The 22,585-nt window shown below is 36.9% G+C and overlaps 1 protein-coding gene across 1 annotated transcript in view; it reads left to right on the plus strand.

Annotated features, from left to right (window-relative positions):
* Nucleotides 1–21,979, plus strand: part of LOC126191042 (uncharacterized) — a 235,816-nt gene extending 213,837 nt beyond the window's left edge. The window contains exons 4-5 of the mRNA XM_049931757.1: nucleotides 6,230–6,351; nucleotides 20,204–21,979. Coding sequence (XP_049787714.1) covers nucleotides 6,230–6,351; nucleotides 20,204–20,440 — 359 coding nt within the window. The 3' untranslated portion in view covers nucleotides 20,441–21,979. The remainder of the gene's footprint in view (nucleotides 1–6,229; nucleotides 6,352–20,203) is intronic.
* The last annotated feature ends 606 nt before the right edge of the window (nucleotides 21,980–22,585 follow it).

The raw sequence follows: 22,585 nt of genomic DNA on the forward strand, positions 1-22,585 counted from the left end.
TATTCTGGATGTTAGTATTTACTGACTGTGTGTGTGATTCATACAAAATGGAATGAAGCTGCCGACTGACTGAGTTATGAAACTAGTACATATTAATGCAGTCTGCATCTAACTCTTTGTCAACATCTGCATCTACATCTACATCTACATACATGTTCCAGAAGTCACCGTACAGTGTGGGATGGAAGGCATGTCGTACCATTACTAGTCGTTTCCTTTCCTGTTCCACTCAGGAATACAGTGAGGGAAAAACAACTGTCAGTATACCCCTGTACAAGCCCAGATTTCTCATATCTTATGGTCATGGCCCTTACATGAAATGTTCATTAGAGGCAGTAGAAACATTCTGCAGTAAATCTCAAATGTCTCTCTAAATTTCCACAATAGAGTTCCTCTAAAAGAGTGTCATCTTCCATTCAGGGATTCCCATTTGAGTTTCCAAAGCATCTCTGTAATATTTGCATGTTGATTGAACCTACCAATAACAAATCCAGCAGCCTACATCTGAAGTGCCTTGATGTTTTCCTGTAACCTGATCTCGTGGGGATCACAAATAATCAAGTAGTTCTCAAGAATGAGTATCAGTAGCGTTTTCTGCAGATGGACCCTACTTCTTTCAATAAACTGAAGTTGACAGTTCAGCTTCCCTGCCACAATCCTTACCTGTTCATTCCATTTCATATCTCTTTGCAACGTTATGTCTAGATATTTAATCAAAATGACAGTGTCAAACAGCACACTACTAATGATATATTGAAACATTATGAGATCTTCTTTTCCCCTACTCATATTCATTGACATAAATTTTTCCACATTTAGAGCAAGTTTCCAATCATCACACTAATTAAAAATTTAGTCTAAGTCATTTTGTATCCTTCTGCAGTGACTCAATGATGACACTTCCTGTATGCCACAGTATCATGAGCAAACAGTTGTAGATTGCTGTCCTCTCTGCCCATCAGATCATTTATGCCCAGCATATAGAAAATAACAATGGTCCTATCATACTTCCCTTGGGAACTCCTGATGATACCCTTGTCTCTGATGAACACTCACTGTCTAAGACATCACGCTTGGTTCTATTACTTAAGAAGTCTTCAAATCACTTATATATCTGGGAACCTATTCCGTAAGGTCGTACCTTTTTTAAAAGTCTGCATCTGAGCTTGTGTCAAACACCTTTTAGGAACCTAGAAATATGGAACATGTCTGTTGCCCTTTATCTGTAGCTAGCAGGATATCATAAGTGAAAAGGGTAAACTGAGTTTCAGGTAAGCGATGCTTTCTGAATCTGTGCTAATCTGTGAATAGAAGCCTTTCTCTCTCAAGGAAATATTCAAATTAAGAATATGTTCAAGAATTCTGGAGCAAACTGGTGTTAAGGATATTGGTCTGTACTTTTGTGGATCTGTTCCTTTAACTTCTTATGTACAGGAGTCACCTACAGGTTTTTCAGTGACTTGGGACTTTGAGCTAGGTGAGACATTCCAGGAAAATGCAAGTTAAGTAGGGGGCCAATGCCTTAGAGTACTCTTTGTAAAACTGAACTTTGATTCCATCCTGACCTGGTAACTTATTTGTTTTCAACTCTTTCAGATGCATCTCCATGACAGGGATAACTGTTACTAAGTCCTCTGTATGGGAGTCTGTGTGATGGCATAAGCTCTTTCTATTGATATTCCAAAAGGAATTTTGTAGGATTTATGTCAGATGAGATTAAAAAGTGTTTGTATATGAAGCTTTAATAAACAGAGTTAAATGCAATGAAAAGATGAACTAACAAGGTGATACACACAGATATACTAAGATACTATTCCTAATTTTTACAGTACAAATTATGTACATTGTCCCTTTTCAAAATTGCAAAAGGATATACTCATTTAGTCCCATGGCAATACATGTCAAATTCTAAAGCACAAATCTATTATAAAACATAATTATATAGTGTATCATAGATTTGAAATCAGTCAATAGCAAAGACAGAACTTTAGAAATTACATCATCTTACATACTACATTCCTGATAAACAAAACACAATTATATAATCGTATGAATCTGCAAAAATAGTGTATATTTTCTTCCAGACTAGGGGCCACTAACCATCCATGTTCAAAGATCTTGTCTTCTATGCTAAAAGTTAACAGCACTTGACGTTTTAGCAATCTGCTTTACTTACCATTAGCTCCTCTTATCTTTTTGCCTACAACCAGCATTCCCACAAAATTCTTACTATACTTAATCTTGTCTTTAAATTGTTTGGATATACCACAAATTGGGCTACCTGTATCAATCAAACAGTTCCCTTCCCACTTATCAATCTTAATTTTAATGTAAGGACATCCAAAATCTGAATTGTCTTCTCTGCTATTACACACTTCATATAAAAGATCACTTTCTATTTCATCAAATGCTACATCCACACTATCTTTACAGGGTCTTATCAACTTTACTGGTATCATAGCATTACTTTCGTTAATCATGTTATCAGATAAAGACTGAACACAATGAATGGATTTCATAGCACAAGCAACATCATTTATTACAGAAAGAACACAAAATATATTACTGTCAAAATTACACTTCTTACTTAGATCTTCTTTCATTTCATTCCACCAATTTGGATATAAATTCTGACTAACCACAGCTAACTTATTCCAGAATGCACCTTCATCTATGTTATCATCAATCTGGTTTCAAAGGAACTTCCAAAAGATTCCTCATTTATTCTCTCAGCTTACATATAACTCACCTTTACTGTCTGGATCATTACTCTGGATGACATTAATGAAAAACTGCTTTGATTGGATTAGTATTCCATGACTCTCACTTACATCATAACATACAACACTTATATTATCTGTATTGACAACATCATTCAAAAATAACTCTGAAACTTCATTATTCTTAAACTCCACAAATATCTGATACTCATCATCATCATCATTACTGTCATCACCATGTTTTTCCAAAATTATTTCATCAACAATGTCATTAACAACACAAGTCTCATCTCCATCAGCATCTCCATTCATTTGTGATAAGCTACAAGTCTCAGACTTACCAACCTCAGTTATTTCACAGCTCTCATTCACATCTACATAAAAAAATATCACCTAATTCTGATCCAATACAGTCATCACCTGATTTACATACACCAATAACACTGTTATCTGAGCAAGAGAAAAAATCATTAGTACATACTACATCAAAATTCTCATTACTCTCACATTGTGGTTTGTGATTTTTTTACCATAATTAAACATAGTATCCCAAAACTTTCGATCAAAACATAAATGAGAAATCTGATATTCCTTCTGTTTAACATCAGATACCTGTGGCAAATTATTAACACTGTTATTCCAGTTATCCCCATTATTCCTATTCTCCTGTTGTTCAAAATTTCTGTCTGTTAACGTTTTGACCCTTATAGAAGATACCATTACCATTGTTTCTCTAGTTATTACCATTGTGATCTCTACCATTCCAATTGTTATAGTACATACTTCTTTCTGCTGCCCTATCCAGCCTGTCAACATATTGTAAAAATTGTTCAAGACAATTGTCAGGTCTGTGTACTAAATCCCACTGCAACCTTTCTGGTAATCTGCTTTTCAGTGCATCAATCAATTTCATTTTGTCAAATGGTTTTTTCAAGGTGTGCCAATTTCTTAAGTTGATTCTTAAAAAACTCTTTCAGAGTACCATCCCTATTCCTATAATTAGGACCATTCAAAAATTCACTTTTAATTCTCCCCTGTTTAGCTCCTGAACAAAATTTTTTTAACATTTTTTTTCCAAACTTTGATGTGTTTTCCACTGACTTAACTTTAAATTTACCCAAGACAGAGCTTCACCTTCAAGACATCTTTCAACAAATTTAATTTTTTGCTTGTCACTCATGCCTGACACAAAAGAATCTCTACAGTGGTGCAGAAAATCCACTGGACGTAAATTATCTGATGGAAAACTTCTGATAGGAGTGTTGAACCATGCAATACTGTTGTTTGAATACAGATTTTTGTGAATACAATTTTCCTGAACTGCTGAAATTTTTTGATCTAAAACATTTACATTAGTTTGCAAATTGTTTTCAACATTTAAATTTTTTGGCTCTAAACTACTGAAACACTGTTCCATTTTTTCTGCTACAGCCTTCTATCTGACTCTGACGCCATTAACATTCTTAATCTGTCTTGCAGATTCGACAATAAACTCATTTTCCAAACATGAACTTTTTCACTCACAACTTTTAACCTCTCTGACAATCCATTTTTTATCTCTGAAACATGATTACTAAGTTGGTCTGTTTGGTATTGTACCCCATCTATTTTACTGTTGTTTTCAGTTTTCAAGTCATTTAATTGTCCATGTAGTGAAGTAAATTTTTTGGTTAACTGATCATTAGCTGCACGAAATTTACTATTGTTATCTCTCTTCATTTCCTCTAGTTTTGTCAAAATTAACTGCAAAATATCAGTTTTTAATGTTTCTTTGCTGAACACTTTCACTCAGCTCAAACATGTCCTGACTGGGTCCCACAGCTTTTACTTCTACATTCCTATTACCCTCGTCTCTATTCAATTCGTTAGCAACCAGATGAGCCCATGAACAAATTAATTTCACAAATAATTTGTACTTATCTTTCCTTGTTTTATATCCCTCGTTATAGACGTAAAGTCTTTTTTCATTTCATCCAGTCCATCATTGTTGGTAGTCTCCCAACACTGTTGATATGACTTTGTTGTGCAGATCTCAGTCTTCTTTCTTTGAGTGATCAGAAGTTCATTTATACATTAACTGCAAATGGCACAAGTCACTGTCCCTTCTTCTTCTGTAGCAGAGAAAACTTCATTACCAGTCAATTGATCCAACCAACTTTTTCTTACCCTCCCTCACATCACCTGTTGATTTTCACTCATTTCAAAATTAACTCTTTCAATAAGCTTCAAGAAGAGTAAAATTTAAAAAAAAAAACTTTTTTACTAGCTTCTTTCTCATATTTGGATCCAGAACTTCAGCTCTAGGGGTTGATTCTTGAGGCTGAAATTTTTGACTATCTAGGTTCCAAATGAAATGATAACTGAAACTTCCTAGCAGATTAAAACTGTGTGCCCGACCGAGACTCGAACTCGGAACCTTTGCCTTTCACGGGCAAGTGCTCTACCATCTGAGCTACCAAAGCACGACGAGTCTTGGTCGGGCACACAGTTTTAATCTGCTAGGAAGTTTCATATCAGCGCACACTCCGCTGCAGAGTGAAAATCTCGTTCTGGAAAACTCCCCCAGGCTGTGGCTAAGCCATGTCTCTGCAGTATCCTTTCTTTCAGGAGTGCTAGTTCTGCAAGGTTCGCAGGAGAGCTTCTGCAAAGTTTGGAAGGTAGGAGACGAGATACTGGCAGAAGTAAAGCTGTGAGTACCGGGTGTGAGTCGTGCTTCAGTAGCTCAGATGGTAGAGCACTTGCCCGTGAAAGGCAAAGGTCCTGAGTTCGAGTCTCGGTCAGGCACACAGTTTTAATCTGCTAGGAAGTTTCATATCAGCGCACACTCCACTGCAGAGTGAAAATCTCATTCTGGAGACATGATAAATATTGAAGAATTGCCTGTTTTTATCTTGATTTTTTTCACATATTTCTATATCACACCGTCTTTACAATCTCCAATTCTAAATCGAAAATTCCATTGTTATTGCCAAAATTTAAAACATGCCAAATCACATTCAAGACATGCCCACTACTAACTCATTCTGCAGTACTAACAATATTCCTAAGAGTTTATAAACTTTCTTGACAAAAGAAAAATTTTCACCAAGTTATATCATTATTTTATTGTGCAATTAATAATAGGAATTTTAAGTGTGCCGAATATTTCATAATTTCAAATGTTTCTAAAAGAAGAGTAATTTTGACTGTACATACAGAGTTAGTACATATCACAAAATATAATACATTATATACAAAATCATATGAAATTCTTTTAGTTACACAGATGAGATAATATGAACTGATACAAGATTCGAAAATATTTTTGGTATCGATAACTTCTGTTGAATAAAGGTAATGCTAGAGTAAGGTGTCCCTTTACAGTATGCTAAACATTATTCCATTAGTTAAGCAAAAAATTACACCCATTTCAATTATATGGTGTTACATTAACTGTTTCTTTACTGAGTTTTACACTTATGTTATGCAAAATGGGTGGCTTACATGTAACTTCTACTTATGCTTAACAGAAACTGGTTGCCCTGTTTTGGATCAAATCTTACAAAAGTGCAGAAGCATTGGTTATGCATCTGAAGACCATAACCAAGTTTTTTTGAGTCTGTGCAGCCTACATCAAATTTGTAATATTTGTGTAAGTATCAGGAAAGTATTTTCCACACACTATAGTAAGTACACTCTAACCTGGCCACAACTTCATTAGAAATAAACTAATATGTTTACCTAAATATGTTGTACACCCCATTGAAAATGGCCTTACTTTTCATGGGACATTCAGTATTAAAGGTAGATAGTTAAACTAAATCAGTTTTTAACTTTACTAGTAAGATGATAAATTTGAGTATTTCAGGAACATGATAGATTAATAAACTTTTATGTCAGTGTTTATATAACAGCAGAACAGTAAAGTACACTGAGAGCATGTAGAATGTAAGGAAGGCTCATCAGTGTTCATGGTCTATCTTGCGACTGATATTGTTAATGACAAGGAAAGGAAAATTGTTGAAGTAATATATGAAACATGAATGGAAAAGTTAAAACAATTCCTTATTTATAAAATACAAATTAGTAAGACACACACAGTATTCCCACCATAGGAGAAAAATATTGGGTATTCTGTAGTATAGTAAGAATTGTTGTCTTAAAAATTAATCCAGGATTACACAGACTATATGTAACATCATGGAACACTGATGACACAAATGGTATTGAGAGATTTAAACAAAGTCTCCAGTGTGTCAAAATGTATATGTTTTCAATGAACAATAAGCTCCCCAGCACAAGTTGGGATCAGTTTTGAACATTGTGAAACATGTGACAAAGCAACACATTGTGGATGTAAGAAATTTTGTCAAAGTTACTTTGTAAACTGATCATAAACATCCCCAGACAAAAGCTGCTTTTCTTTACTGTTTTCTGAAAATCAGAGAAAATGGAAATTTTAACAGCATATTAGTAGCTGACCTGCAATTTCTAAGTACAGAATATCATCTCTCAAAATTAAGCTATTAGTATTATTAATTCTCATAATGATAAATATTTCAGTGTTTACTACAGAGTCAGTTGTAAAATAAACAAAAATAATTAAGTTTTTAGCCCCTTTTTAAGATATGGCTTGTCAAGAGAATGCTTAAATCACTATGGGAAAATGGCACAACAAAGTGATTCAATATTTAGTGAGTTGATATATTACAAATCCAAGATGCAACAAATGTGATTTAAAATATAGTAAGTTACTAAACACTGAATCTCATTGTTGTGTTTCCCTCACAAACTTAAAAATGTTTTTATCAAGCCAGATTCTAAAAAAGAGATAAAACAACAGTTAAGGACAGCTCACTCCATCTTGCTGTTGTCAGCATTTAAAAATATGAGAAAGGGATGTATAACAACATTTATAAGCATTTAATATAGGGAAACATTCTCAATGTAAAACAGCATGGACTTCAAAACAGATTGTCAACTGAATAAATGATGTTCACTTTGAAAGATGGTACATATCAATAGATAATCTCCATGAAACTTGTTAGTATATTGTGTTATGTCCCCTACAAGAGATTACCAATGCCTTGATAGGATCACTTGGGTGGTGATGCTACCATTTATTGTCTCTTGACTTGCCTCTTTCTTCATACCTATTTAAAGTTTACATAGATGGAAAGATTACAACAGTCCTTTTGGAATCAAATTAGGAAGACTATTGCATATGCACAATATATCCTATGCTGGTGATCAAATAAATTTTATGACTCAAACACAAAAGCTCATCTGGTTTTTATGGTGTTTCTAATAGAGTACTGAAGACTTGTTCTCATATGATAAACCCAGTCTTATCCAAAATACTTAATGCATCACTAATTCAAGGCATTTTTCCAGAGAAGCTGACATATGCCATTGTTAAACCCCTCTTTCAGAAAGCTGACAAGAGAGATAGCAACAACTACTGGCCTGTTCACTACTGACATCATTTTCCAAAATTTTTGAGAAGGTGATGTATTCTAGGATAGCATCTCACCTTAGCAACAGTAATATCCTCAGTAAATCACAGTTTTGGATTTCAGAGGTGCTGCTCTGCTGAGAATGCTATTTACGTGTTCACTCACCAGATTTTACAAGCGTTAAATAATTACACAATGCCGGTTGGTATTTTCTGTGACTTATCTAAGGCATTTAACTGTGCAAAGCAGAGCATTCTTGTAGATAAATAGATTTTTTCAGTGATTGATGATACGATACAGTCAACCAATAGATAATTTCATATCTAACCAAAAGAAAACTGAAATTCGTATTTAGTCCAGGGACATAATTCTGACCAGGGAGAAATAACTTATGGGGCTCCCCGAAGCCACCATTGTTCTTCATATATGTAAACATTCTGTTTAATATAGAACAAGCAGAATTAGTTCTTTTTCCAGATGACACTGTTATTGTAAGCAATCCAAGCATACATACTGAAATAGAAGAAATGGTAAGCAAAGTTCTTAAAAGTATCATTGACTGGCTTTATGCGAATGGTCTGATGCTCATTTTCAAAAAGACACAATATATTCTGTTCAGCATATCAAGGTGTACTACACCACTGATACGTGTAACACATGGTGAGGAAATAATAAATAGGGTAGAAACTTCAGTTCTGACGTGTCCATGAAACAACTTAGTTCAGCTACATTTACACTTAGAATAATTTCAAATCTTTGGGAGAGACAAATGAATCAGGTGACATACAAGGTTATTCTAAATGATGGACTCATTTTCAAAACTTCATATTTATTCAAGAACAGATCCAAAATGAACAAGCTTTATACCAATGAAACAAGAAGTTTCAAATTTTTTTTATAATGTTTGATATCAATTTATTAAATTTAATAATTTGTAAAAAATTGTAATTAATTAGTTTTTATAATTATTTAATAATTAAAAATGTAATAAATGTCATATATGTTCAATGTGGCCATTATTAGCAGTACAGCAAACATCAACATGGTAGCCAAACTTATCCCATACTACTTGCTGTTACTGAGTGCATGGCAGCAGTGATCTGGTTCCGCAGATCATTCAGAGTGGGTGGTAGAGGTGGGATGTAAACAGCTTCCTTCACATAACCTCATAGGGAATAGTTGCAGGGTATAAGAGCAGGAGAACTCGATGGCCAGAAGTGCAGAGCGAGGTCCTCAAGTCCCGTGTGACCGATCCAGCACTGAGGAAGGGAGTCATTCAAAACACCTCATACATCATGGTGACAATGGGGCAGAGCTCCATCCTGTTGGAAAATAGAGTCCTGGGAATCTTCCATAACTTGAGGGAACAGCCATTGTTCGAACATGTCCAGGTATGTGATTCCCATTACAGTACTTTCTGCAAAGAAGAATGGGCCATAAACCTTTGTACAGGATATGTATGTTGATCTTCAATAAGTCTCTTTCATGTTGCAATGGGGAATGTGCATTTTCAAAACCCCACATTTGAACATTGTGTCTGTTGACGTTTCCACTGAGGTGGAACATCACTTCATCACAAAAAATTACACACTGTAGAAATGCATCATCCTCCATCTTTGCTAGCACATAACTACAAAATGCGAGATGCTTCTCTTTGTCATTGGGGTTGAGAGCCTGCAAAAGTTGTAATCAGTAGGGCTTGTACAGCAAACACCATCTCAGAACTTTCCATAAAATTAGTTGGGGTACTGATAGTTCTCAACTGGCTCCACTGGTAGGCGTACTGGGACTGCCCACAAAACTTTTGAATCAGTCAAACATCATTCTTTGACATGGTCAGCTTGGGCTTTTTCCTTTGCACACACTCCCAGTCTGTTTAAATTGCTTAAAACAATGGCTAAAGCTTTTGTGAGTTGGTGGCTGAATACCAAATTTAGTATGAAATGCCCACTGCACTGCAATTTGTGACTCACTATTTTGCAAACTCAAGAATGCAGGAAACATTGTTCTCCACAGTTTCCATCTCACTCACAATTGACAGCAAAATGGAATGACAGCCCTATTGCAGTGAGAACTCTACCGGCTGCTTCTGATATCATCACCATGAGCCCGCCCACCACCACCTGTCAAAAACTTTGAAACTTCCTATTTTCATTGACATAAAGCTTGTTCATTTTTGATTTGTACTTGAATACATACGAATTTTTGAAAACGGGTTCATCATTTAGAATAACCATGTGTTTTAAATATTTGCATTCCAATATGTCATACAGAATAATGTTATGGGGTAACTCATCTTTAGTATAGAAAGTCTTCATTGTGCAAAAACGTGCTGTAAGAACAATATGTGATGCTCACCCACGATCATCTTGTAGCCATGTGTTTAAGGATATGGGCATTCTGACTATTGCCTCACAGCATATTTATTATCTCATGAAGTTCATTATAAATAATCCACTAAAATTCTAAAGAAGCACTGATCTACATAATTACAATCCCAAAAGGGAAACTGACATTCATTACTCCACATTAAGGTTGTTATTAGCACAAAAAAGGGTGCATCATGCTGCAACAAAAATATTTGATTACTTACCCAGTCATATGAAATGTCTGACTGATAGCGAAGTTTAATTTGAAAACAAACTGTGGATGTGTCTGTATATTACATGTGTCTATGTATACTTATAAATGTTCAGAATGTAGTCATACTGTATGTACAAATTATTTTGCAATGTCAATATAAAATCACTCAATCCACACCATTACAATCTATTGTGTAAAATGATCCATGGGACATGTAACTAACTAACAGACAAACCGGAGAGCAGTGAACAATCTAAATCTTTTGAGCTCTGCATACACACTGACAGAAATGAAAAGTATTATACCTTTATGTCGTAGTCCAGTATTTGTCAAATTTTGTGGAAATGTTCTTAACATACAACTAAACTTTTACTCCATTTAGAACTAATGTCTGTCATCAAAATCAGAATGGGCACAAACACTGTCTGTAATTCATTGCAGCATGGCTGTATACAGCCTCTGAATGCTATCTTGATGCATTTCTTACAACGTGTGAAACACATGCTGCATCAATTCATGAAGACTGCAGGCTGGAGGCTGATACCAAAGTATACATCTTTCAGGCACACACAAAACATGCTGTGTGGGTGACAAATCAGGTGATGAGGCAGGCCAGTGAAGGATATACACATTTCTCAAAGTATTAGTGGTGTGAACTGCAGTGTGGTGCCTTGCATTTTTGTGCTGAAATATATCATTTGGTACCTTGCTCACGATGGGTATAACAACAGTATTCAACATTAATGTTGTGTGATAGTTAACATATAGCCTCTCTTCAACAATTATCAAATCAGTCCATTTCTCATATTCAATAGATCCTGACAGTGTGATTGAAAGAGTTGGAGAGGTATGGATCTAGAGAATCACTGTTTCCTTTGATCTTTCACTAGGTCATCTGTGGTAACTTTGGTGTCAATGTGACCACTCAACACAGATGTAAGACTCACACTCAACACAATAGAAGGCCACTTAATGACCCAGTGACTTTGGCTTTACATCATACAAGTCTCTGTTACATGTGGTAAGGTGTCAGTGGTAAACAATGCATGGTAGCTGGAAATCTAAACATAGCTTGAAGTAATCTGTTCCCAAAAATCCATGGTGACACTCTGTCATTAACTTCTGCCCAGATTTCAGCTGTTGTCATCTGTCAATTTATCAGAGCCATTTGAATGATTCTATGATCTTCTCATGGTGTAGTCCTCCTGAATTTAACTTTTCAACACTTGTTCTGCTTTAATTGCACTACACCCAGCTGTCTGTGTGATGCGTCAATATCTCCCACACCAATGATTTGGCCTTTCTCAAAGTGTGGAAAATAGATGTAAACTGCAGATGCATGTCCTCTGGGGATGCTTTGTTGTGACCACCACCTGAAAAGTTCCAGTATCATTAGACACACCCAATAGCCAAGATGGACTTACATTATTCTTCTTTTGTAGGGAGGACTGTTTTCTGTACTGAAAGTAAAGTCACATCTGGATCAAATTTTAATGAACTTATTCCACAGGCATGAAAAAACTGTAGTATCAGTTTGATAGTTTTCAGCCTGTTCCCACCTTGTGCAGAAGAGTATCTAGGGTTTTGATAAAGAAAGAACTGTAACTACAGGAAACATTTCCTTAGACCTGTAAAAGATGGCTGCATAGAAGATAAAATTGGGAACTGCTACATAATGGGATAATGAGGTGTAATATATATTATAGGAAAAGCTGCACAGGATAAAAATAAATGTAATAAACATGTTCCACTACTGTCAGGATCCCAAACCAAGCCTTGTATTATAAGGCTTTTAATAGTATATCAGTGGGCAGAATGAGGACAAGATGATGAAACTGATATGCACTTAAATAAATATTCACCCCTAACTTTTTTTCAACATTCCTGATTTATGTAATCTAAATATAATGTCTAGAAGACTTTATGAAGAACTCTTTCATACCAGTCACTAACAATAAAATACTAAGTGATAAATGTCTGTGTGTTATACATTATGCCATAACAAAATTCACATGGGTCCATGGAACATATAAAAAGAAATGGATGAATACCTTAGATAAGCTGGGACAATTGTTTGATAATGATGAGTGTGGGCAGAAAACAATTGAATGTATTCAAAGTGATGGTAGAAGATTTTGGTGAAGAAATAAAATAAGTACAAGGCTAACAGAAAAGCTGCAAACCCAGAAATACTTAACTGCTGGCCAGTTCTGGCACTGCTTCTTAGTGGTTAGGTGATGAAATGGGTAGAATTATAGACAGGTGACTGCCCCAAGAGCCCAAAAAGAAACTTCGTCCAACTCCATAAACAAGTAAATTTAACTATATGTCATCCTCTAAACTAGTGTTTGAACTTATAAATCATATAGCCAAAGGAATAACATCATTGGAACTGTGGAGACCAACTGTGCTCCACTGCACATAAAAGACATGCTTGGGTTCACTGGCTGGGCTGTCAATGGTGCTATCACTGCAAAAGACTTACTAAGCATGGAAAGCTATTGAAATGAATATGAGTGATGTCTATATTGTGGACAAATTGTCAACAGATGACAGATATTTTACCATTGCTTGAATGACTGCTGATAAATAAACCTGAAAGATTCAAAATTTCGAAAAGTGTATTTCTAGATTTGGGACAAGTGACAGCATGATAAAGTGATGATAGTCCCTGGGTCAAGATTAGTTATCAATGCAAATTAACTCAAAAACTTGGGTTCTAAAAGCAAAGAACATGTCAGCTTGTGAATCTGTTAAGTCTGTTTTTGTACCTTTGTCTACATTCTTGCAGCACAAAATAGCTAGTGGTAATTTACTACTATATTACTAATTTACCCTTCCTTGTTATGAACTTTTTCATATTACTTACCTGACCTATTACTTTAATATAATAATTTAAGTTGTACTTCCACTTATTATTTACCAACATATCATTACACAGTTAATGTTCCTTATCATTACCACCACTAATATTAATAATACTCTCTGGTATTATTGTTTTTAACTTTCTTGTAATATTTTTATGAGCAAGGTGAGCTTTGTTCTGTTTAGTGATATTCATTTTCTCACTGTTATCTCTGATACACTCCTGGAAATTGAAATAAGAACACCGTGAATTCATTGTCCCAGGAAGGGGAAACTTTATTGACACATTCCTGGGGTCAGATACATCACATGATCACACTGACAGAACCACAGGCACATAGAAACAGGCAACAGAGCATGCACAATGTCGGCACTAGTACAGTGTATATCCACCTTTCGCAGCAATGCAGGCTGCTATTCTCCCATGGAGACGATCGTAGAGATGCTGGATGTAGTCCTGTGGAACGGCTTGCCATGCCATTTCCACCTGGCGCCTCAGTTGGACCAGCGTTCGTGCTGGACGTGCAGACCGCGTGAGACGACGCTTCATCCAGTCCCAAACATGCTCAATGGGGGACAGATCCGGAGATCTTGCTGGCCAGGGTAGTTGACTTACACCTTATAGAGCACGTTGGGTGGCACGGGATACATGCGGATGTGCATTGTCCTGTTGGAACACCAAGTTCTCTTGCCGGTCTAGGAATGGTAGAACGATGGGTTCGATGACGGTTTGGATGTACCGTGCACTATTCAGTGTCCCCTCGACGATCATCAGTGGTGTACGGCCAGTGTAGGAGATCGCTCCCCACACCATGATGCCGGGTGTTGGCCCTGTGTGCCTCGGTCGTATGCAGTTCTGATTGTGGCGCTCACCTGCACGGCGCCAAACACGCATACGACCATCATTGGCACCAAGGTAGAAGCGACTCTCATCGCTGAAGATGACACGTCTCCATTCGTCCCTCCATTCACGCCTGTCGCGACACCACTGGAGGCGGGCTGCACGATGTTGGGGCGTGAGCGGAAGACGGCCTAACGGTGTGCGGGACCGTAGCCCAGCTTCATGGGGACGGTTGCGAATGGTCCTCGCCGATACCCCAGGAGCAACAGTGTCCCTAATTTGCTGGGAAGTGGCGATGCGGTCCCCTACGGCACTGCGTAGCATCCTACGGTCTTGGCGTGCATCCGTGCGTCGCTGCGGTCCGGTCCCAGGTCGACGGGCACGTGCACCTTCCGCCGACCACTGGCGACAACATCGATGTACTGTGGAGACCTCACGCCCCACGTGTTGAGCAATTCGGCGGTACGTCCACCCGGCCTCCCGCATGCCCACTATACGCCCTCGCTCAAAGTCCGTCAACTGCACATACGGTTCACGTCCACGCTGTCGCGGCATGCTACCAGTGTTAAAGACTGCGATAGAGCTCCGTATGCCACGGCAAACTGGCTGACACTGACGGCGGCGGTGCACAAATGCTGCGCAGCTAGCGCCATTCGACGGCCAACACCGCGGTTCCTGGTGTGTCCGCTGTGCCGTGCGTGTGATCATTGCTTGTACAGCCCTCTCGCAGTGTCCGGAGCAAGTATGGTGGGTCTGACACACTGGTGTCAATGTGTTCTTTTTTCCATTTCCAGGAGTGTACTACTAGCATAATTCCAGTGCAACAGCCCCTACAGTGTTAAATTCAAGTATAAACTGTTTTCTTCAAATATGATTTACTACAGCTTGCACCCAGCAATCATGTAGCCAATAGTCACAATCTTTATGATATATTTGTGACAGAAGCCCAAAGAGAGTAATCTTTACTACTCAAACATCTGCACCTGGCATGTTTGCCCACAAACGTACTTATAAAATATGCAAGAAATAAACTCCTGATAACTACATAAAAGCACTTTAAACACATCATTGTACCAAAATTTTCAGCTTAGACACAGGAGATAGTTTGGGAGAATAATTCTATTACAATCAGCAGACACAAATGACTAGCTTCATTGATTTGCTAACAAACTTACTTGCTTATATGAAAAATATGTTTCCCAATGTCTAGGAAAATGAAGAGGAAACCTTTACCTTTGCTAATGGGTAAGCTAAAGCAGTTCACAAATCTCACTAAAATTGGACATTAGACATACAAATGATACCTTAGCCCCGAAAAGGAGTCATTATGTGAGAAATGATAAACTTAGATATGACCATGCCTTATGGAAAAACCTGCATGGTTAAGATTTAGACAAACGGAGTGAGGTGGCGCAATGATTAGAACATTGGACTCATATTTGGGAGGAAAACAGTTCAAATCTGCATCTGACCATCCAGATTTAGGTTTTCTGTGTTTTCCCTATATCACTTCAGGTAAATGGTGGTATGGTTAGTTGGAAAGAGTACAGCTGATTTCCTTCCCCATCATTGAAACTATCCAAAATTGTGTTCTGCCTCTCATGACCTCAATGTCAGTAGGACATTAAAACCCAATCATCCTCCTTCCTTTTTATATGTAGACAAAGTAAAAGCTACTGCTGATCCCACTGTCTGATTAAGCAGCTAAATCAGCAGTTCATTTTCCCAACAACTGCTACTGAACATTTAAACAATATTTCATAGGGGTAAATGGTGGTAGGTACAAAAAATTCTGTCTTAACTTTGTTATTGATGGTATTGTCAACAAATGAACTATGAAGATCAGTTCAACAGCCACTGGACATGATGACATCACACTCCAAAATGATGAAGATTGTTAATGTCCCACTACTGCCCACCACTCCTTGACCGCACAAGCTATCACAGCTACTTGGTGACAGAGACTTGTCAAGCCACTACCAAAGAAGGATGATGCCACACCATCTTTTGCATATTGCTCCATTTAAGTTCTTCCAGAACTATCCAGACCATTATAATATATGATGCACAACAAATTTACCAATTACACTCTGTAGATAAAATATTATCCATCCTCACAAAAACAGAATACTGGTCAATTTGGAGGCTGCAGAGCCTGTAGAACAGGTTCTGAGCAGTCATGTGATTCCTCTGTAGATAAAATATTATCCATCCTCACAAAAACAGCATATTGGTCAATTTGGAGGCTGCAGAGCCTGTAGAACAGGTACTGAGCAGTCATGCGACCCACCACCCCTGCCCCATCACTAATGTAAGTCATTTCAATTAGTTGGTGTGTACGTACCATTTGACTGTATAGAATCAGTGCAATAAGATGGATAAGTATTGAGATGTGACAGAATGCCAGAAAATGGCTGTCATGTTTGAATGCACCCATGTTCACTTTGTGACTGACGTTGCCTGATATGTTGCTATACCAATGCAAAGAAATAGTGCATCAGCTTCAGCAATTAACATGGAACAAGAAAAGTGCTCTCAAATAGATTATAACCCACAGGGACTTTAGACAGGTATCACATCTTTTCAGTGACAATTGCTTTCAAACCTGGCAAAATAACTGCTGTCAATGGGGGCAGGTCCTTCTCAAACAGTTTCTGAGGAAATATTGTGAAGCAAACTTCACAAAATGAACAATTTGAGTTGGCTTCCTCACAAAGGCCATTGCTCACTGCATTACATGCAGCTTGAATACTTCTGCAGGGCAAACAGCACAGAAACTGGACAGTAGCTGGCTGGAGGTGCTGAGAGTTTTCTGATGAATCACAGTTTTTCATGTTCCCAAATGATGCAAGACATTAAGTGCACTGATGGATGAATCAGACATTTAACCCACAGTGTGCAGAAGTTGTGGTAAAGGTTGGGGAATGGTTCTGTTATGTTTTGGAAGTATCTTTCATATCATGACTAGGTCCCACTCATTCAAGTTACTGTGAACAGAAAGCTTCAATAGGCCAAACATCAGTCAAGCGTGACAACAACTGAATGGCAATGTACAGTGTTATAGTGGTTTGCAGCTTGTGGTCTTGCGGTAGCATTCTCACCTCCCACACATGGGATCAGGGATTTTCTCTGCCCCGAGATTACTGGGTGTTGTGTGACCTTCATCATCATTTCATCAACATTGACTCGCAAGTCACCAAAGTGGCATCAACTAAAAAGGACTTACAATACCATGGCCAAACTCCACTGCATGGGGACTCCTGGCCAGCAATGCCATACAATCATTTCATTTCATTTCAGTGTTATCGTGAACACATACAAAGATGTTTATTTCAGCATTCTTGATGACCAAGTTTTTCCTTTTTTTCTGCGTCTTCATGATGAATGTGCTGTGGACACTCCCATCTTTCAAGATGACAACAACCATGTTCACTGGGCTGCAGGCATATGCTACTAGTTTGATGGGCTCTCAGGCAACCTATCACACCTCAACGGGTATGCTAAAGCAACTGATCTTAGTCTCATAGAAAATGTGAGGGTCTATTTGGAAGAGCAGGTGTAATATAGCCAGCAGCATCCCTGCAATTTGGTAAAAAGTAGAGAAAATGTGTATGACACTGTTGGCCGGGAGACCCTGAAGACAAGATTCATCTGCCTAACTGAAAACATTTCTCTGCCCTTCATTATCATTGGCACCTTTCCATCACAAAATGTGAAGGTCATGTGTTTAAGTGTTTCTAGTACATGTAGGTGACTAATGGGTATGTATAACATTGTGTCATATTTGTGTTGGATGGCTATGAAAGAAACTCAGATGAGGAACCCAGATGAGTGAAACCCAGTGCTGGCACATAGCTTACTGCTGTTGAGAAGCCACCGAGGGGGCCATTGAGCTTAAACATCCCCACCGAATGGACAGATCACCATAAACAATTTCTCATGCCCTCACTTCATGAGACACAGCAGAGTGGTTTGGAATTTAATACAGGACATTGACGCAAAGTCGGACAATCAGGAACTGTGCACCAACATCCCTTCTCCTTTATGAATTGAAGACAAAGAGGAAGCATATAATAGCATATAGCATACACAGAAAGTTACCTATACATATAACATGCAATGCCACACCTGGCATTACTCAACTTCGGAGATCTGATGACAACCAGAGTGTTCAAAGAGCTGAGAATATTGGCTGCAATATTATAGCTCTGTGGGGTCTAACCATCAATTATGGATTCAGCTGAATATGGCATCCCAGAAGAAACACTAAACTGTCCTTTCCACTGAAATGAGGCCATTATCGAGGCCAGAGGCAATGTGAAGCGATGTTATTTTTGTGGTGTTTCCTGGAGGTGACAAATTTTTTGTCTGATGTGCTTACTTACTTACAGACATCATCACAGCATGACATCAGCTTCAATAAAAGTAACATTTGACCTATCGAGAGACAAGCTGCAACTGTGGTGCTCTCTCTCTCTCTCTCTCTCTCTCTCTCTCTCACTCGCTCTCTCCATTTCCCCATGATTATCTCCATCACTTAGTTGTCCACTTTTTCTGTTTCATTTTTTCTCTGCTCTTCTCTCTTTATTTTCCAGTTTCAGTTTCTGATCTCCCTCTCTTCTTCCTTTTTCTACATAAAACAGATATTGTACTATGCCCATGATGTTAATATTGAAGGTGAGTGACATAAACTGGCTAGTAAATACCTAAAGATTAATTTCAATTATGCACTATCTACATCATTACCTTTATGCTACTTTAATTGACTGTCCTTACATAAGATGGGAAGATGTCACAGTTTTTATGTTAGGCTCAATCCAAAGGAAGTCATGTTAAAATAATATTCCGTTTAAAGTAAAACAGTATCATGCATGAATGATTAAAGAAGATGCTGTACACACATTATCATGTAACTGAGTGACCTGTGACACACAAAACTACTCTAAAGTGAAATTTCTTCAAAAATTATAAAATGTAGCACAAATGAACAGTTTCTAAACTTAGGCAAATGAATGCTGTTTGCAGAAGCATAGAACCTTTATTGAAAATTAAATGCACTTCTACATCACAGATGGAGTTGCAACAAATGGTAATTTTTACACTCACTACCAAATTTATACTGACCCCAGTGTCAATCAGCAGTAACTTCAGTATAACCTTTGACATTTTTTTGAAGTTTATTCTTGTCTACATCTGCAGTAAACTTACAAATAATAAAAATGTTATTCTAGTAGTTACTTACTCCACTACTACTGATTGAAGTGTTTTAAAAATAAAAACTGTTCTTAGCTTCAGAACTGTTAGTTTTTCACCCTCAGGAAAGAAAGAGTGATAGATTTAAGAAGAGCAGAAAGATGTGGCAGATCACTCAGACCCAAAATGAGAGGGACCTACTTGTAGTGAGGACAAGGGGAGACAATTGTTCTTCTAATTCAATTCATTACCTTTCTGTAGTCAAATTGTAATTTTGAAATGAAAGGAACAGCATCATCCAGCGTGTGCAGAGAACATAGTATCTTTACATAGCTACAATTTTGTGTTCAAATCTGAAAAGTTCTTCTTACAATTTAGGTTAATGCTTCATTGCTAAATTACTAATAAATGCCACTATATTTTCAAATAAATTCCATTTACACTTTTTTTATAAAGTTCAAATGTATAATATTCAAATTTTGTTTCTAAAATCCATTGTCAAAAAAATATAAATTAATATGTTGTTGTGAAGACATCTGATAGGTCATATAATCATTTTCTTCTAGGGACCTGAAGTAGGAGCGCCTTCTTCATCAGCATGTGACTTAATGTTCATCACAGAGGCTGATTCAATTTGTGAAGAGGAAATTAAATGCCAGAGAATGTCTCACCGAATCTTGACACTCCTGCATAGAGGTCATCCTATGGGCATCACTGGAATATCTACAGATCACTGTTCCAATGAATCATGCCTAGCACAATATTTTCTTACATCACCTTTACCCAACAACCAACCCCGATAAATTCATGACCTGGAATGTTAATGTTCTCTATAATTTTTCCCCATAGAGTTACACACATGAGTTGTGCAAATGTTGCTCTTGAAGATTTAGTTTAGTAAAGAGATTTCTGTATATGCGGAAATCGTAATATGTGTTATATACCATAAAATATTTACAAGACAAAGTAGTAGGTAGCAAAGCTGCACAAAATGTATTAAAGAACTTTTGAAGAAGAAAATTATTATGATTATCTCTCCAAAAGTTAATCATAAACAAAACACAAGTGGTGTATTATGAAATACAATTTATTTAGCAAGTGGCATATAGCTGCAAGCAGAATAATTAAGTTGTCAAACTGCATTCTGTGGTATATGAAGGCCCTCTTACTTAGAGGAAAAAATTGTGGACTTGCATGTAAATGAAAAATTGTAATGTGATTACCTACACTGATAGTACTGCATGAACATGTAACTGATGCAGTAAAATATATGTCAATGAAGTATGCTTTACAACAGAAGTGTAAAATTAAACTAATGCCACTAACTACAGTCATGTGGAGCACTATCTTCCACAACAATGGAAATGAGCAGCAGGATTCATGTGTAGTAACCTCTATACTTTGTCTAATACCTCTCCTGAAATTGTACACTGATTGACAATTGTGTCTGTTAATTTTCTCTTTTGTATGTTGTTTTGTTAATAACAGCACTAGTATTAAAGAGAAACTGCTTCTTACAGCTTCTAAATACTGAAAAGCATTGTTGAAGAACCCAGGGTTTTAATGCCGTTTAATCAGTGTTTCGTTAATGGAGTTTAAATTGTATTATGTTTTTTTTTTGTTAATTTCCTCCCACTTCTTTTTGTATGTTGGTTTGAGAATTTTTTATGGAAGAATGAAAAGCTTCATAATTTAATTCATCAAATTTATGACATTTAAATATATGTAAGGACTTTTATTATTGTCTTGTGAATAAAAATATTCATTATATCCTTAACAGACCTATGTGGATGTATTAAAAAATGGTTGATTGATAGATACATCTTATTTTATTTTATTTTCAGTTTTATTTTTACTTAAGTGGTTCATCTTGCTTTGAAAAATAGATGCATGATACATTGCCTATTTCCTCAATTGAGTTATCAATGTACATGATATATAATCATAACATTTGTACCAAAACACAATCAGTGCACAGCTGATGAATTGTGATGGATATAATATTTGTAAGATGACAGAAATGAAAAAATATATATATACTTTGGTAAATGATTAAAATTAAAATCATAAATGAAATCTGTGCCCTGTTACAGCTGTCTGTAATGTACCATGATGCAAGAGATGAGGCTTATAATTATGTGATGCTCTGAGCCCAATAAAAATGAAGTTAAGTACTTATCAATTCTAATGTGGTCCATCTGCCTAGAAGATACAGCTTATGACAGCTGAAGATGGAATGATATCCTACATGTGCAAGTGTTATCACCCTGTTTCAACCCTGAAAATATACTTCTATGACAATAAGTCGTTTCTGAGAAGAAATAAATATAATTTTGAAGCAATTTTTTGCTGTTTTTGTGTTTGACAATTCTTTTTATTTTTTTGAGAACTAGAATATGAAATAACACATAACCCCAAACATCAAACATTACCTCCATAATTATCTAATAACAATTTCAGTTTTTTAAAAAATATAATGCTGCAACTTAAATTTCTAATTTAATAAAAATCAGTTGCCTAACCAAGGGCACCAATACCCAGAACAAGGGGGAGTGGCGACCCCTGTAGCTCTTAGAAAACATAGAAAACATAAAGTGTATACAGATGTTTATTCTCAAGAAAATGATTTAAAAGTCAGTATTACAAAAATTTTTAACAGGTTTGGGCTAGAACTCTTACAGATACTTAAAGCTCCCCCTTTGCCTTCAAAACTGTTAAAAATACCCCATACTACTAGGTCTATCTCCCCCACCCCCCTCCCCCGCCCGCCCACCCACCCACCCCACCTCGCTCACAACAAACTATCATAATGGTGCTCTTGTGCATAGCCACTGACTTAAAATTAGATGCCATTGTGAGGAATTTGGAAACTAGTTAATGCAAATCTGTAAGTTGGAAGGAAGTGCGGAGGGTAAAAATTATAGAGGAAGACCAAGAGATGAATAAAC

This window comes from Schistocerca cancellata, chromosome 1 (genome assembly GCF_023864275.1).
Source record: "Schistocerca cancellata isolate TAMUIC-IGC-003103 chromosome 1, iqSchCanc2.1, whole genome shotgun sequence".
Lineage (NCBI taxonomy): Eukaryota > Metazoa > Arthropoda > Insecta > Orthoptera > Acrididae > Schistocerca > Schistocerca cancellata.